Here is a 19,482-nt window from a genome sequence, read left to right on the forward strand (position 1 = left end):
CAGTGGACACTATTGGTAATTACTCAAAATAGTTATTAGCATTAAACCTTAGTTGGTAACAAGTAATGGGGAAAGGTTGGTACATTGTAGTATAAAACATTGTGAGAAACGGCTTCCTCTGAAGTGGAGTACTTTTTCGAGAAAGAAGTAATTTTCCACTAATTTGATTTCGAGACCTCATATTTAGAGTTTGAGGTCTCGAAATCAAGCATCTGAAAGCTCACAACTTCGCGTGACAAGGGTGATTTTTCTTTCAATATTATCTCACAACTTCGACAACCGATTGAGCTCAAATTTTCACAGGTTTGTTATTTTATGCGATACACCAAGGATGAGCAGACTGGTCTTTGACAATTACCAGTAGTGTCCATGGTCTTTAATCTTCAATATTTTAAATACAATGGTGCATGATTGGCTTTTGGAAAAGACATTTTATTGCAATCCGTAACACAATCACAAGAAACCATGTCCTTGGCGAGAAGATATGCCATGTTAAATGTTTATGAAACTTCACTTTTGTTTTTCATCTCAAAGTGCATAGAGACTTTCTGTGATTGTGATATGCGCTCTACAAAAATGGTTCATTATTATTATTATTATGATGAAAAAACACGTACATGTACACACGCACACTCTGTCAGTTGTACAGTGTGTATATCTCGAGTCCAAATCCATTTTCCAACTGCAGTGATGTACTTTAAGAGTCCATAAATCCTTTCATGAATAATTCATTGCACTTCATCTCTGGACCAAAATAAAACCACTACCTATTTCTCAGTTTTTAATTTTTTGGGTAGAGTCCTGCGTCTTTGGATCACGTGTTCACTCTTTAACCCCTTGTACGTACTTTCAATGGCATAATTTTCAGCTGTACGATCTGCACTCTATTTGGTGCAGCTTGGCTATAAGAGGTGTCTGTTCTGCCACGTCGTCGTAACCTGGCCATACTGTGATTGACAGCCCACGGGAATGCCCCCGCAATGACCAATTACCTTCATGGAATGATTGCACCACAAACCCCAGCAGTTATCGTTCACCATACGAGGGATCTTTTTAGTACTGAGGTGGCGGGGTTAGGCTCTGTTTCTCACACTGTCGTCGATCAGCGAGGGCCGGTTGGACGGAGGGATCAGCCAGAGATATCCAAACAGCTGAGGGGCTCTTGAGTGTCTCAACATGTCTGCATGCTTGTCTTCTACTGTGTCATCTGCAGGCCACGCTGTTATGATCGCTGAGTGTTTATGTAAAATGCTTGGCTTGTGTCCCCGATACTACATGTATGAGAGAAGTACAGGTGTCCGTTTTCAAGTCGGTTTGATTTGTTTTTCCTTGGGTGGTGTCAAATAGTAAATGAGTACAAGGAATAGCCAACCATGAAATCATTCATTTGGCATGATACTCTTCAAAGGCAGAGAAATGAACAACACACAAACTTTTATTGATCAAACAATTTTTTTATTTTTAAGCAAATGACACCTGCCCAAATGTACATTTTGTACACAAACCACATTTTTGCAGCTCCCAGTTGTGAGTTGCATGGTACATGTATGTACGCAGTGTGCCACCCTGAAAACTTATTCTCATACTCATTCATGTAGAAGCTTACAAGTCACAATGCTCCATAAATTTCTGATTTCATTCTCGAAACAATTTTTTCTAGAGCATGTAGCAAAGTGGAACATTTCAAGGAACTTTTGAGGATAATAATAAGCGCATTTGTAGAGGGCATATCACAATCACAGAGAAGTCTCTATGGGCTTAGAGATGAAAACAAAAGAGAAGTAAAAGTTAATAGAGATGTAAAGTAAATACAAAAGCAAAATTTAGTTGATACAGAAAGATGTACTGAAGGCTATTGCAAAAATAAATGTGTTTTTAACTTTGTCTTAAATAAATTCACTGTTTGAGCTTGTTTTATGGTGGAAGACTATTCCATAATTCTGCTGCTGCTGCTGCTGCAAAAGCTCTGGCCCCATAAAATTTAGTAAAAGTCGAGGGACAAACTAAGAGAGACCTGGATTAAGAGGGGAGATTACGAACTGGAAGATATTTTTGGATGAGTTCCTGGAGATAAGTCAGGCCTAAACCGTGCAAACATAAAAGAGTTAGTGAAAGTATGTTAAATACTGAATACGGTGTTTTATCCAAAGCCAATGTAAATCATGCAAAATAGGAGAAATGTTTTATACTCACGGGTAAGGTTCTTTTTGGGAAGTGGAACAATAGTTTGGGCAGCTTCTTTGAATTTACTTTAGGTATTTGTTTGTTTTCTTTCAACAATTTGATTTCTCAAAACACTGTGGTCATAACAAAAGACATTAATGATTTTGACATTTACGAAAGGATGGTGGACTAAGTATCGATGAAATGCAAGAAATGTGAAGTAATAATTGGACGGGCTCCAACAAGATGATTCTGGGAAAGGTTGCATATGATCACATTTTCCTGTGGCGGGAGGCAATTAAAAGCCCGCTGATGAACGTGTCTGCCCAATTGATTAGTTCATTAATCAACCCCAGAATCATCACACATGGAAGACCTTTAAAAATGTCCTTACACCCTGTATATCAAAAAAACAGCATCGATGTGAAAGAGCACTCTAACTAAGTAAAGTACAGTGTTTCAGTCAAAGCTTCGCTGTAAAGGGCAAGGCATTTTTTACAGGCAACAAGTTCCATGCAATTCTCAAGAAGAAAACATATTAGAAATGTTCAACTACTTTTGTTTTTGAATTTTTTTTTTTTTTTTTTTTTACAAGCACCAATAAAAAAGATCCCTGGTAATCTGTCGTCTGTCATTTACATGATATAGAGCAAGACTTAATTTAATCGTGATTATTTAACAAGCTTTCACATGACTCCTTTTGAAAAAAATCACTAATACTAACATACCTTGATTTGAGGGGACAGGAGTACATGTAAATGTCATGATTTCACTTAATAGTACACGGTCCGTATATAATATAAGAAAAAAAATATACCCCCATAGCAAGCAGGGGTCCTGGGTTTTGGTACAGTACTCGTTTCACACTAAACATGCTATAAGTGTGAGGATATTAACATAGTTGATATATTGTGCAGGTTGTCTGGATCTCTGTTAAAACTAACAAGGGTTTGTGGTTAATGTTTTTCAAGGATAGCTTTTTAAAATACTGGAGTTTGCTATGTTAGAACATCAATGTGACTTTAGTCAATTGACATTGATGTCTCTTGTTAAGAATAATATTTTGTGAAAGGACCTTAAAAAGGCAAGACAGCGTTTCTTTTGTAAGCACTGTGGTTGGCTTTAAGATGGCCATAGATTTACTTGTGGGACAGTGCTTTTATGGAAGAAAAGGGCATTAGATGAACTGGTCACATCAGTTGCGACAGGGCCCAAGTCTGTAAGCACAACTACTTGCTAAGCACAGGAAACTTTTTCTTAGCAAAATTAACCTACATGTACCAGCCCCCAAAACCCATACATTTATCATTGCTGTGACTGGTATCTCACTCATTTTTCGCTTAGGAATTTGCTTAAATCAGAGTTTCCTGCCAAACAGCTTTATGAAATCGGGCCCAGATGGAGTGAAACAGTCAACAACAGCTATCACATTAAGCAAAAACAATATTTAAAAAAAAAACCTAGGGCAAGATAAATAAAAAAGTTAAAATGACTTTCAGCCTGCTAGGAGTCCGAGATCTTTCCTTACCTTCACCTTGTTTCATTGAGTTGAGCTCTTAAGCATGTTTAGTGATGAGAATTTCCATTTACACGTGTATTCCACGGCTCAAATATTATTAGAACTCTTGATTAAATTTCATTTTGATATTATTCTATCCTTGAACGGAAATGGTGTTTTGGTCAAGGCCGGTGGACGCGTCTTTCACACCCGACTACGCAAAATAGGTTGGGATTCTTCATCACCTCATGTTGGCGTGTCGGTGTTGTGGTCAGTTCAAGCTGTTGCCTTTATAATGGCGGTGAATGAAAAGGTGTTACGGCAATGAACAAGTGAAGAGTATACCAGATGTTCCTTATACACGGAATTCTTTTAAAGGAACACGTTGCCTTGGATCGGACGAGTTGGTCTATAAAAAGTGTTTGTAACCGTTTGTTATAAAATGCATATGGTTGGAAAGATGTTTTAAAAGTAGAATACAATGATCCACACAAATTTGCCTCGAAATTGCGTGGTTTCCTTTTACTTAGCGAAACTAACACGGTCACCCATTTATGGGAGTCAAAAATTTGACTCCCATAAATGGCCGACCGTGGTAGTCGACGAGGTAAAAGGAAAACCGTGCAATTTCGAGGCGCATTTGTGTGGATCATTGTATTCTACTTTTACAACATCTTTCTACCCATATGCATTTTATTAAAAACGGTTATAAACGCTTTTCAAAGACCAACTCGACCGATCCAAGGCAACGTGTACTTTAAATGCTGATGGAATTATGTTTTGGTAATCAGTGAAGAAAGGCCTACAAGCCGTGTTTTATTATTATACTTTTCTCAGGGACTGATTTTAGATGATGATTAGAAGGTGTTTTGTAAACCGGTGATTTTAGATGACATCTGTAGGCGTACAGAACGGGGGAGTTACATGTATAAAGGACCCACATTTATTTGTTGATTGCGCTTATTAACCCAATTCAAGAGGACCATATTTCATAGAGCTGCTTAAAGGGACACATTGCCTTGGATCGGTCGAGTTGGTCTTTGAAAAGCGTTAGTAACCGTTTTTTATAAAATGCATATGGGTAGAAAGATGTTGTAAAAGTAGAATACAATGATCCACACAAACATGCCTCGAAATTGCGTGGTTTTCCTTTTACCTCGATGACTAACACGTCGGGCATTTATGGGGGTCAAAATTTTGACTCCCATAAATGGCTGACCGTGTTAGTTCGCACAGTAGAAGAAAAACCACGCAATTTCGAGGCAAACTTGTGTGGATCATTGTATTCTACTTTTAAAACATCTTTCCAACCATATGCATTATATAAAAAACGGTTACAAACGCTTTTGTTTTGACCAACTCGTCCGTTCCAAGGCAACGTGTTCCTTTAAGCATAAAAAGAAGCTAAGCACAAAAACCAACAACAACCCACCATTCCACTGGCTATCCACCCACATACATTGTTTGTGCATCTTATTTCTCCTGAACTTAAGAACAAACTGAGTATACACTGCTTATCGCACATTATAAACCATCTTCAGAGAGGAGAAATTTCAGACCTTTATCTGAATTTGAACTCGTTTGTATCTGCTTGGTGACAAAAATAGTTATTATTTTTCTTGATATAAAATTATCCTGCTCAAGATTTAATCTCCTTCTTTAGCACTGAGGATACAACATGGCCCTTTTCGAAACCACGGCTTCGGCTTTGGATTCAGCTTCAGGCTCCTTTCTCTTGTCTGAAGCCCCTAGCATGTATGCAAAGCACCCAAAAAATTGTCAGAACAACCGAGGGACCTAGCTAGCCTGAGCCGAATCCAAAGGCGAAAGCCGAAGCCAAGGTTTCAAAAAGGGTCTACATGTATAACTGTAAAATGCTACCGTTTCAATATACCTCCTCAAATTTAGATTAATTTATTGGGAATGACTCTCAGCCCTTCATCTTGTAAGAGCATTGTAAACTGACATGTGGTACAAGTGCATACTGACTCTAGTGACAGATAAACATAATAACATGGTAGGGGTTGCACTCATTATACTTGATTGAAAAACCAGTCACTTGTGGCCATGGATTCCTTTAAGAGTACTTAATATAAGGAATGGTATAGGGTCATTATTAGCAATCGATAAGGTTTTAATTACAGCACAATACAAATTGAAGTTGTAGTAGTGCGCGGGATATTAAATTGCGCCTATTGATTTTATTAAACTTTTATCCCTGGTAATAGTGGATGGAGACACTGTGACCACAACACTGGTCAATCCTGACCTTTCAGATTCTCAATTTGATTTCTTCTTCTTTCTTTTATCGTCTCTCTCCAGCCTGAGAATCTGCTTTTCTACAACCCCCACGAAGACTCCAAAATCATGATTAGCGACTTCGGCCTGTCCAAGATGGAGGGCACTGGCGACATGGACACTGCGTGTGGGACGCCGGGCTACGTTGCACCTGAGGTCCTGAAACAGAAGCCCTATGGCAAAGCAGTAGACGTCTGGTCAATCGGCGTAATCACATACATTTTGTGAGTGTTAAAGACTAGACGTTGGCGTCAGCCACCAATTCACTGTATAAAGGATCCAGACCATCGCCCTCGTGTAAATGAAACCCCTAGCCTTGTAACCTGAAATATCCGTAATGGTTGAGGATATATTCCAAAGTGGTTTCGCTCATTCAATGCCGGTTTATTGTCAATGAATATTGAAGTACGTTTTGTATGTTGATACAACTCTTTATGCTGTGAGCTTTAGTTTCAAATTCTACTTCAGATTGTTTTGTTTCTTTACTATAGTATCACGGTGCGGGTGTTTTTTATTCATTTGTTGCACTTTTTTTTCTTTTTTGTTTTTTGTACATGTGCATGTACAAATGAAGTTGGCAAATCAAAATAAGTCACCTGTTGACCTTGTTAAGTTAATTATAAATCTGCCCATTTAAAAAACACGTTGACTCTCGCCATTCTATCTTATTTGAAAAAAAATGCATACAAGTATATATACACTCTACATGAATTTACCAAGATGTATAATTAAGACATGGATTTCAAACTGAAACCTTTGACTTACTTTACTATGCAAGCGCTCTACCAACTGTTGTCAGTCACCCTGTTTTGTCAGTTTTTGTTAGGGGTGCCTGTCAGAAGCCATTCAATTTGTAACTACCACAGGGATCACACCAGAGTTTACGATACAACCTCCTGGGAAGCAGCAGGGTCCAATTTTATGGAGCTGCTTAAAGGAACACGTTGCCTTGGATCGGTCGAGTTGGTCTTTGAAAAGCGTTTGTAACTGTTTTTTATAAAATGCATATGGGTAGAAAGATGTTGTAAAAGTAGAATACAATGATCCACACAAACATGCCTCGAAATTGCGTGGTTTTCCTTTTACCTCGTCGACTAACACGTCGGCCATTTATGGGGGTCAAAATTTTGACTCCCATAAATGGCCGACCGTGTTAGTTCGCACAGTAGAAGGAAAACCACGCAATTTCGAGGCAAACCTGTGTGGATCATTGTATTCTACTTTTAAAACATCTTTCCAACCATATGCATTTTATAAAAAACGGTTACAAACGCTTTTGTTTTGACCAACTCATCCGATCCAAGGCAACGTGTTCCTTTAAGCACAAAAAAGTGGCTAAGCATAATAATAAAAATTACAAGAATAAGGTTACAAACCAAACTGCCAATGCCATGTACACGTAACAAGTTAAATTTGTGACTGGCATTCTGCTTATGTCTGCTTAGGAGGAAAAGTTATAAGCAATATTGTCTGCTAAAACAGTTCTATGAACTTGGGTCCATTGACAGGGATTCCCCAGATACTACTTGATATTTGTAAATAAACTTTTTGACGGAGTGGTTTTTAACTTTGCCTATTTTACAGATTATGCGGGTATCCACCATTCTACGATGAGAGTGACTCAGTACTATTTCAGCAGATCATGAGCGGTCACTATGAGTTTGACTCGCCCTACTGGGATGAAATCTCAGACTCAGGTAATTCCATGTTCATCATTAAATTCCCATCATTTCAAGCATGCACATTGGCAGCTGGGCCCAATTTAATGGCTACTGTAAGCAAAGAATCAGCACTTGCGGAAGCAGGGAACTATGAGCTCAGGTCAAGCGTATTTCACTGGTTAGCGCGAAATTGTTGCTTGTGCACATTTTCACAATGGGATTGAGAATACTTGTGAGGGTGCTACATTTATTTTCACCTATTATCCAAACCATATTAGTTTGAAAGGAATCCTTTCTCAAACTAGTGTATACTATCAAAAGCTGCAGTGCTTCTTAGGAAGTTAGTTTTTGCGGTCATTAATTTTTGGAAAATTTACCAATCTGTGATCCCAGCTGTGCACATTATTTCTGCAGTTTTCTTAGTGCATAGACCATTTAAGCACACATAGAGTTGATTGTTTTCATGCCCTTACCTTCATTGTGCATGAGTTATAAATACACATGTATGAATGCAACTTCAAAGAAGACACCTGGGCAAAGTTTCATAGAGCTGCACGAGCCGAAAATATGGCTCAAAACTTTTCTGGGAAAATGGCGCCACTATGGCCCAATCCTTGTGGATCCTCCCATTTCACAAACCGACTATGGCCCCACTCCTTCTGGATTCTCCTGAACTGCTATGTCCTCCAAACCCAAATTCTTCTGAATCCTCCACTTAGGCAAAGGGGAAACAATAGAACTAATTGAACTAGTGAGGGTAGTTAACGACTGTTTGAGAACAACAATTCTGAAAGACATGTGTGAGAGGGAGGGGGGAGGTTGGCAGAGTTTTGTAGGCCATCTGACTTAGGTGGATATAGCCGAGTGAATTTGAAGAAGGCTCTGTGACCTACACTACATGTACATGTAGGTGAATGTATCATTAAAGGACAGACTGAATTTAATACATGTAAGTTACATCATACTGTATTAAGACAGGGAGCATGTTGAAAGCTCTCTCGAGAGAGTGTCATTCACACCCGTCCGTCATTCCATACCTCCGTTGATCAGCTCATAGATTCCATTCTGACTAAGTCATATCTAAGTATGCACTCATGTTACAAGTACATGACATTCAATATATAATAGGAAACACAAATCATGTGTTATCATGCCCATTGAGATTCATGTGTTGGCAACATACATACGTCAGAGTATTCGGAAAGGGTTATTTTGGTATGAATGAGTTGGATTCAAAGTCTGAATAAGGAATATTAGTCATAGTTATGTTTCATCATGAACTAGTACATAGTAGACTCATCACAGTAGCATTTTTATAAACAACCCTGTATAAGGAAATATCTGTTTTTACTTTTGTGTTGTCTTTACAGAAAGCTCATCTGTTTTTAAACTTTCCTTAAGTTTTAGGAACGTTTATCAAAGTTAGTGAAAAAAAAAAGCATTAAGAAATCATCTTATTGAAGAAATCCTTTTTCATAACAGAGGCCTGGAATTTAATGTTTTAAGAAGGCAAGGCTCGTTTAATTTCGCAAAAAAGCTCTATACGCCGAAATGCGTGCGTATAAAGATGTACGTTTTCACTTTTTTGTGTCACGCAACACTGAACGCCAAGGCAAGTTTATGACTGTTATTACACACAGCACATCCAGCGTGTGCGCGACTAGCGCCCAACACAGAACGGATCAACCACAGGACTAACTGTAATATCCCTTATATTTGGATATTATGTTTGGGTTATGATCGAGCAAGGCATGCTGGGAAAAAATGGCGCGGCGAGATCGATCACCCCTCGGAACGAGGTAGGCGTCAGTGTGTAATACCAAGCCTGCATAACAAGCTGTTGGGACGATACTTGATACCAGCCCATAAGTTAAGAATTTCCAGGGGATCTGACCGCCATTTCTACATCTCCTAAACTCTAGTGGAGACTGAGAGAGTTGGTCTTTACTTTCAACATCTGTCATTATTTATGAAGTGTATCCGGTATCATGCCTACAGTGTTCAATGTAGAAATGATACGACATTTATAGAACTGAGTAAAAGCGTGTACAGCTGGCAAAGGGAGTACATGTATTGGAGTGATCTATACCTTATACAATTGTTGCACACTGTGACGGGGTCCATGGCGTTTTTTTACACTTGAGGGGGGAAATGGCACCCGAGGCCGAATGTGTACAAAACCCATGGACCCCAAATCACAGCGTGCAACAATTGTTTTTGTTATATATGTACCTTGGTAACAATGATTATTACTCTTCTCAAAGTATCTTTTAGTTGTCATCTTCAAACATTACTTACGACGAGTATGCATAGTTTAATAAGAAGGTGAACAGTTGTCCAAATAAGAAACAATGCTTCACTGTTCCCTCGAACTCGCGCCTGTTTGGTACTAAGCGCTGGAAATAGACCAACGGTGGGAATGAGCAAGGTGATGTACACCGGTTAACATCACTCATGTTACACGCCGTGCTGTGCGTTACGCGTAGCACGCATCCTTAGCCGTGGTACATGCGTATTTGTTGCACAGCACATGATTGGTTCTCGACCAATCAAGCTTCACAGTTTGTTACCGAGGTATAACAAGTATACATGTACAACAGCAAACTTCTGTATTGAATACCAGTCTAAAAAGTTTTGCCAAACAAACACACAAACAAATTAACAAACAAACAAAACAAAAAAATAAACACCCCCACTGCCCTCCCCAGTTGGAACAGTCTGTTAGTCTCTCTTATTGGCAACTTGGTGAGGAAGGAATTCAGTCCTTCAAATGTCGTCTTAAAATAAATCATTGTTTTCTTGATACCATCTGTCTTTGTATTTTTGGACTTGCAACTCTGCGCTGCTGTGAACCAATTGAGTATCCATCAGAGGACCTGTTTAATATTATATTTATGATTATTTATTGCACTAATACAAACCAATCAAGTTACAATAGCACTAAGACAGAACATTAACGGAACAACAATTATAAATCAGCAAGAAATGAGGAAAATAAATACAGAATTATTTAAATTAATAAATTAAATTAAATTAAATTAAATTAATTTTAAATAAATAAATAAAATAAAGAGCCTTTAGTCGGATTCTAACTTTCAATCCATTCATTGACCGTGTTAAAGGCAGTGGACACTATTGGTAATTACTCAAAATAATTATTAGCATAAAACCTTTCTTGGTGACAAGTAATGGGGAGAGGTTGTTGGTATAAAACATTGTGAAGAATGGCTTCCTCTGAAGTGCCATAGTTTTCGAGAAAGAAGCAATTTTCCACGAATTTGATTTCGAGACCTCAGATTTAGAACTTGAGGTCTAAAAATCAACCATCCAAACGCACACAACTTCTGTGTGACAAGGGTGTTTTTCTTTCATTATTATCTCGCAAGTTCGATGACCGATTGAGCTCAAATGTTCACAGGTTTGTTATGTTATGCATATGTTGAGATACACCAACTGTGGAGACTAGTCTTTGACAATTACCAATAGTGTCCACTGCCTTTAAAGTCTATATGGCTATTGTTCAGATTCGCTCGTTATGTAAACCCCCAATTTGTTTTAAGTTGTAGCTCAAATACCAATTATCTCAGAAGCACCTTCAACAAATCGCCTAATTGTGCTTCTGCCTCATTACAGTATAACAATTTTTCATCCTTAACTCTAGCAGTGTCCAGGGCCGATTAATCGCCTCAGTTTGTATGACTGCGCATTGGTAAGGGTGATTAAATCCAGCCTATTAATAATGCAATTGTATTGGTTACCGCGCACCATTAGACCTTTAAATGACCTTTGTGAAAGTCAAAGTTGTGACCAAAATAAGCTTTAAAGACACTGGACACCTTTTGTCAAAGACCAGTATTCTCACTTGGTGTATCCCAACATTATGCGGCAAATAGCAAGTCTGTGAAAAATTTGTCTCAATTGGTCATTGAAGTTGCAAAAGAACAATAGAAGAAAAAACAACCTTGTTGTGCAAATTTGTGTACTTTTGAATGAATATGAACTATTTTTGGATGTTAACTATCCAAATAAGATAAAGCTGAGACCCTGAAATTTGAAATGTTAAAAGAGGTGAGTAGTGATACCTTACATCAGGAATAGGCATACAAACCAATATGCAAATTTTTTAAGATTTGTTGACACATTTGTTACCTCGTAAATACTATGACAACCTATCTAATACAGGACAATGCCAGGGTTTAAAGTCACTTGGAAATATAATTTTTTTCTTCTTCAAACATTAGAGTATATGTTTCTGGACAACAAAATGAATTTGTGAGTAATTGTTTTTTAATGATCTATGTTGTGTGGGGGTGACTCCGCCTACCCCTTTTGTGACGTCAATCGAGGCAGACTTTGCCTCGATCGAACATCGAACACAAGTACATTCAAGTCCTAGTCATGAGTTTGTACGTTTCAAAAAAGTTTTTTTCTTGTATTTTTCCGGCAATGACGACCAGGTGTATTGCTGCTGAATGCAGCAAAACAACTAAAGATGGGGTCAGTTTGCAAAGTGGTCCGGTCCGACGTCTTTTCCAGCGCTGTACAGCAAACACTTCCAGCCGTCGTGCTTCGAGAATCCGGAATACACTACACATTTTGACATGAAGAGAAAAGTTCTTTTCTAAAACATGACGCCATCCAAAAAAAAATTCCAGCTAGCTAGTGGGGAAGTTGTAGAAGGTACCTGAAAGACGTAACAAACCTAAAGGAGCATTTGCCCAACATGAAAAAAATCAGGTTTTGTTTCAACTTTGAGGGCATGTTTTTAGCTTGCGCCAAGCGTCACTATCTTGTGTTGGCACTGCATGCGATTCATCGCGCCTCTATTGACGTCACAAACAGCGCCCTCTCCGGTCGGGCTTTTTTCAAATTTGTAAATAACAAGGGAACTAATTTGTTTAAACCTTAGTTAATTGTTTATTCATATTCCACTTATCAACACATATTTTAGTGACAAAAGCTTTATTTTGACAAAATACCACTTCCAGGTGACTTTAAGGTTCCCCCTTCTACATGGGGACATACAGACCTGAAGACTGTGTAAATTAACACAGACACTTTTGAGCTCCAACTCTTTGCCTCAAACACTAGGCCATCGTTCGTTTCTAAGGAGTGTGACTGCACTCCTCCGCACTCCTTAACCTTGTCCGAGGAGTGCACAAAATAGCACTCCTGGAAATTTCAAAGTGATTTTGAAAGTGGTTTTTAAGAGAAGTGGGCGGAACCCAAAACAACAGAATTGTATTCAAAGCGGGAAATGAATTCCCGGCGTGGCTTCATTAACGATCGGCTAATGCGGTGCTGCAATCCGCTACTCAATGTGTGAAGTTTGGCTCAGAGGAGTTCAAAGAACTCTTCTCAATACTTAAAGAAGAACAGTTCCTACAGCCGTGACAGCTGTCCTTTTCCTAAATTGAATGACTGATAAACATGTGCATTGTTCTAGATTCCAACATCCTGCCCCCTTCCCTGCTTTTTTGTTGTCAGTGTACCATTCACCAATCAGCATGTTGATTGGACGGCTTCTAGTACATGGTACATGTAGGCCCTATACATGTACATCATTTTAAGGGTGAAAACAAAAGTTGAAAAAAGAAAATGAGTAAAATTTGTGACAATAAGGGGACTCCATCCCCCCCCATCCCCCCCATCCCCCCCATCCCCCCATCCCCCCCCCCATCCCCCCTCCGATTAGTACACTAGGTCTTGATGAGTTCAAAAAACTCTATGGACATGCGGTGTGGGCAGGTTTGTTATTGTCAATCACAAACAATAGAATTGTCTTTTGCCAGCACACTTGGTTGGTGATAATCTTTCCAACACATTCACCATTAAAGATGCTATGTCAGATTTTTGGCCCCAAACATTAAAAAATAGATTTTTTTGAGTGAATGGTATTTCAAAGAGTATCACCCGCTCTAACGAAAAAAAGTTTAACTTTTACTTTTAATAGTCAGGAACCATGACAAAAATTTAAAACGGTTCTTGAAAAACACATAAGAATTGGTCACGTGATATATTGTTGGGATCCGACAAAAACTAATTTTGAGCACTTACTTTCACTGCTACTAATAATTGGGGGACTTTTTTGAGCAATGGCTCAAATGAAAGCTTGTAACTTTCTCGACCTCCATCAAAATACATATTGAATTTTATATCAAAATTTGTGGGTCAAATCTGCCAAAAACCTGACAAAGCATCTTTAACATACATGTAGGGGAGACAGGAGAACATTCTCAGTCACAGTTTGCTCAACTTGGTGCATGTGTATTTCATGTCTTGAATGTTCAAAATCAGTCCCAAAAAATATGTGGGTGGGCCCAAGTGCCAAAAGCATCAAGTAATCGTTTTGATCCAGTTTGTTTTTGATATCTCTTATTAATATGTATTACCCATAATGTATACCGATGTGTGTTAGCACTGTATAGTCAAATATTTCTTTACTCCGGTAATTCTTGTTGTGATTTCGGCGACTACGCTCCCAAAACAAAAGTCGCTAATCAAGACTAATTTTGATGCAGGGATGGTTGATGGATGCTTTTAAGATGATTGCTCACAGTACATGTAATTTTTTAATATCCTGTAAGACGTTGCATCCACACATCATTATGGTTAATATTTATCGAGATACGCTCTGCTGCACACATGATTAATGGCATCAGTTTTATTGTGCATCCGGTGTGACCATTAAAAACTGCCATCTCGATGTCCGCCCAGCCCTTATGGGACGGAGGATTTTGTTCGCAATTGGCAATTTGCTGAGATCTTCAGGGATGAAAATAATTGGTTTGTGTGGATTCTTATCACGTTGTGAAGTAAATTGGATTTCTCATCGGGGTTTAATCTCTGATGGAGCAGGAGGTAAGGGGTGGGGTGTTCAGATTGGGAGGGCGGTTTGTTGGGTAGTTAAATGGTAACAGGTGAGCTGATTATGGTTCTAAATCAAAATCTTCTTCTATGAATGACGCTTGTAATTCTAGAGAATTCCTTTTTTTCTGACTGGAGGATAGAAAATGCCAATATATGCTTAGTATATTCCTAGTCTCGGGTCTTGTATTGCTTTTGTGGTTTTGTTTTTGTTTTGTTTGTCATCATGATTAGTATTTAATGTTGACATCAATCTACCCCCTAAAATGTTGATCCTTCTTTCAGACTTTATCTCGGCAATTACTCTCATGTCTGCATGGTTTGGTCGGCGGCGGTTACACCATGTGATTACATTGTTGTCTACTCGAATTTAGGTCTGATATGAACTCAATCACATATCAGGCACTCATGCTCATGGTAGACAATGTTTTTATGTCAGATTATGACGTCAGATTTACTTCGGCAGTTAAAGGAAGTGTACACTGTTGGCAATTGTCAAAGACTAGCCTTTACAGTTGGTGTATCTCAACATAGTCATAGAAAAACAAATTGTGAAAATTTGAGCTCAATCGGTCATCGAACTTGCGAGATAAGAATGAAAGAAAAACACCCTGATCACACGAAGTTGTGTGCGTTTAGATGGTTGATTTCGAGACCTCAAGTTCTAAACTTGAGGTCTCGAAATCAAATTCGTGGAAAATTACTTCTTTCTCGAAAACTATGGCACTGCAGAGGGAGCCGTTTCTCACAATGTTTTATACCATCAACCTCTCCCCATTACTCGTCACCAAAAAAGGTTTTATGCTAATAATTATTTTGAGTAATTACCAATAGTGTCCACTGCCTTTAATACATACCTAAGGGGTTCCCAATGGGAGACCATTGATGTCATCTTTAGGGATTAAGGGAAGGTGCTGTAGGGGGACGCCATGGTAATAAGGATGCATTTCAAAACAGTCCTGTACTGTACGTGAGGCACAGTGTTTAAGACTTGAATTTATTTTAAAGGCACTGGTCGTTCAGACACAGCACTAAAGTCATGGTTTAACCCGATCGTGTTCAACTCTGTGTGTCTGAATGGATTCTAAAAGTTAGTCTGGTCTTTGACCAGTTAACATGATTGGCAAGGACTGAAGGTGTCTAGTGCCTTTAAGACTGTAATATATTTTAACACCAAAGGAGGTTTCTGTGATTAGGTAGTGACATCAAGGAGTCATAGTGCCCTGAGTTGACAGATCAAGTCTTCCGGTAATAGGGGGTTCCCAGGGGGTAGTAGTTACACATCGCTGAAAAACAGGTCTCAGAACTTTCAAGTCGAGACTTCTTGGTAAACACGCAGTAGGTGATCCGTTTCAGATTCTTCTCGCATTATTGGTTTTGCTAGTGTATGTCAGAATTACTGCTCTCATGTTTCTCTGGATGGTTGGCCACCAGTTACATTGTTGTAGAATTTTTACATTTTGAAAAACACTAATAAAGGCAGGGTATACTTGTGGTAATTGTCAAAGACCAGTATCCTCACTTTAAGTGTATCCCAACATATGCATTAAATAACATACCTATGAAAGTTATTGCTTAATTGGTCATCTGAGAAAGGTTTCTTGCTTTTCTACATTTATACTGTCCTACTATTAAACTAAATCGGGTCATTTCTAACAATGTTTTATGATAATATCAAATCAACAGCTCTTCACAGAGATAGCTGGTCATTAAAGGAACACGTTGCCTTGGATCGGTCGAGTTGGTCTTTGAAAAGCGTTTGTAACCGTTTTTTATTAAATGCATATGGGTAGAAAGATGTTGTAAAAGTAGAATACAATGATCCACACAAACATGCCTCGAAATTGCACGGTTTTCCTTTTACCTCGTCGACTTAAACGGTCGGCCATTTATGGGAGTCAAAATCCATAAATGGCGGACCGTGTTAGTTTGCAAAGTAAAAGGAAAACCATGCAATTTCATGGCAAACTTGTGTGGATCATTGTATTCTACTTTTACAACATCTTTCCAACCATATGCATTTTATAAAAAAACAGTTACAAACGATTTTTATAGACCAACCTGTCCTATCCAAGGCAACGTGTTCCTTTAACTTGTGGGGTATTTACCAAAAGTACACCCTGCCTTTTGTAACACCAGTGATGGGAGAGATGTTTCTTGGGATTGATTTAGTCTGCATGTGCTGCAGTAAATGCTGGGCAGCTCATGATGGAGCTGCAAGATGGTTTAAGGAATTAAATAAATGGCCCTGGGTCCAGGGAATTATGTTCAATCACCATGTGAGCATCAAAATTAGTGGATACCATCTCTGCACAAATGTCCATTATTATTATTACATGTGGGCGTCCTTTTCAAGTCAGTGTACACAAGTTATGCACCAGACATGTTAAAGACTGGTATTTTCACTTGTAGACTGAGATCCTGGTGACATTTCATTAACAATTCAAGCACAAAAGGTTTGTACCAAGTCATTGTCTGTTGTGGGGTGGTTCTGAAATGGCAATTCTTAAGTTCTCCTGGGTCTGACTGAAGTCACATCCCCTCGTTAAAAGGTCAAAAAAATTGAGTTTAATTAACATTTTGAGCACAAGTACCGTTTTTGGATTAAAGTGTTATGATTGACCCCCGATAATACAAATATAACTTAAGAACACAAAAAGGTCGGATAAAGGTAATTAAGAATGGTGTATCCCAGCATATATGCATAAAATCAAAATTCTGTGAAAATTTTGACTCAATTGATCATCGATAGACACGGATTGATAGATAGATAGATAGGTCATCAAAGTTGCAAAAGAATTGTGAAAAAAATAATATCCTTGTTGCACAAATATGTGTGTGTTCAGATGCTATTAGATTCATCTATTTGAGTGAGAAATTACCTTCTTCTCAGAATATATGTTACTTCAGAGGAAGCTGTTTCACACATTTTTTCTCTCTATAACGATCAACAGCTATACGTTGCTCGTTACCAAGTAGGTTTTTATGCTCATAATTACTTTGAGTAATTACCAATAGTGTCCTGCAGTGCCTTTAAAAGTGATGTCTTGAACTGATTTTGAGCTGTTTTGTTGGACATAATTGTTGTGTGAACATGGTTAATCCATCATCCAGGTGCATTCCAATCAGCAACTGCACACAGCTTGAACCACTAATATGTTATTAATGAAAAGTGAATGACAATATGATGGACTGGACTGACTGCTTTATGATCCAGTTTAGGGGTATTAAGTGAACACAATAGTACCCGTTCTATGGTCAGGGAATTGGGACAGTTTCTGGACACAAGGCGTTTAAATTGTGACTGAAACAATTAATATTTACAATACCGGAGTCCTGCAGAGTCAATTAGGTATTCAAGACGTTTGGGCAAAGAGAAAGTAATTTGAGACAGATTTAAGTTTTTGACTGACTCATGTGACACCTTGTGAGGGTCTACAAGGTGCTGCGGGGCATGCCATTCATAAGCCACTGTTGCAATAAGTGTACTGGGTTCTTTGAGATGCATTACTCAACTCACACATGACCTACATGTAGGGCTTTATGTCCCATCCGAGGGCAAAGCAATAATGGTTAACAAATAAAGTGTCTCACACTAGTGACCATGCAGGACTTGAACCCACACTCTGCTGATCAGAAAAAAAAGAAATTAAATAAATATGACCAGGGGGTACAATGAGCACCGCTGGGTGATCGGTTTAAGCCCTACTCTATAAGGAGCCGACTATTATTATTAAAACCTTTGCACTGGGACTGTGTCGAGGGGAAAACCAAGTTTTGCAATCCATTTTTTTGTGACAACTTTTTTCACTTGCTAAATTACATCATCGTCGGAAAAGTTCAGCTTGTTTGTCCGTCCCCAGAAGCCAAACAGATAATTAGCAGACTTTCACTATTATTACGTATTAGATTTTAACGGAGGAACCCAGGGGAGTACGATTAATTTCCCCGTGCACCAAATACAGAGCTTATAAAAGTAATAGCGGTGATCAATTACTAGATGTTTGTGTCTTGAGTCTTCCGCCGTTGTCCTCCTGTCTTCCTTGTGTTATTCCGGAGCTGTTCATGATCAGGTGCAGTATTGTATAAATGACAAGGATCTTGAAGTGATGTTTGTCCAAACAGCAGGGGAATGATGACGCGCCATAAATAGACCACTGTGCATTACCATATGCTGCTCTATATTCATAACGGCTTGTTATTTGGATTGTTATTTGGATCTTGGTCCATGTACCGCGTACAATATGTGTATGCGTTTCATCTGCATTTATACTTGTTCAAGACTATGTACAGTGTGCGTACGCATACCATCATAGGTTATGTACGTGTATGCTTAGTACGTATACACAAATCATGTACATGTACATGTACTCGTGTACGTGCGTGCCCAGCTTCATGTGTACAGTGTGTTTCAAAGGAAGAGTTGAGATTTAAAATGTACTTACTTGTGCGTAGTACAAACTACAGCATTTTGTGTAGTACATGTAGCACAGACTAACAGGTACTAAAAATTTGAATTGTGCAACAGTGCCATTATGCAATGGGAATACAATCGAATCGTAGAGTGATGGACATATGTACATTGTAGTTGATGCGTCTATAAAGCACCTTTTAGTCATACAACAACATAGGCATCTTTATCTTATTTCTGTGGGCATGTACATGTTTCAGACACAGCAGATGTCGGCTATAACCTATGAGTATGAGCACACTTTTGGTTGGAAAAGCCTCAACAAATGTTGCTTTGCACAGTACACTTGTACATCTACCACCAAAGTCATTTTATGGCATTTCGGGTCATAATTACACAGTTACATGTACATGTACACAGGGCCCAATTTGATTTAAGCACATATAGCTTTAAGCACCAAAAGCAACAAAATAATATGCTCACCAAAATAGGTAACCATCAAATATGTCCCATGTACAGTTTGTGGAAGGTTTCCTGTTTTGTTTTGGCTTAGCAGAAACATATTATGCAATATTTTTGTATGA

General features: G+C 38.5%; 1 protein-coding gene across 1 annotated transcript in view; it reads left to right on the plus strand.

Moving 5' to 3' along the window:
* The window catches only part of LOC139950740 (calcium/calmodulin-dependent protein kinase type 1-like), a 114,675-nt gene that overhangs the window by 38,715 nt on the left and 56,478 nt on the right, over positions 1-19,482 (plus strand). Inside the window, exons 5-6 of the mRNA XM_071949539.1 lie at positions 5,984-6,183; positions 7,544-7,656. Of these exons, the coding sequence (XP_071805640.1) occupies positions 5,984-6,183; positions 7,544-7,656 (313 nt within the window). The remainder of the gene's footprint in view (positions 1-5,983; positions 6,184-7,543; positions 7,657-19,482) is intronic.

Source organism: Asterias amurensis, chromosome 2, assembly GCF_032118995.1.
Source record: "Asterias amurensis chromosome 2, ASM3211899v1".
Classification (NCBI taxonomy): Eukaryota; Metazoa; Echinodermata; class Asteroidea; order Forcipulatida; family Asteriidae; genus Asterias; species Asterias amurensis.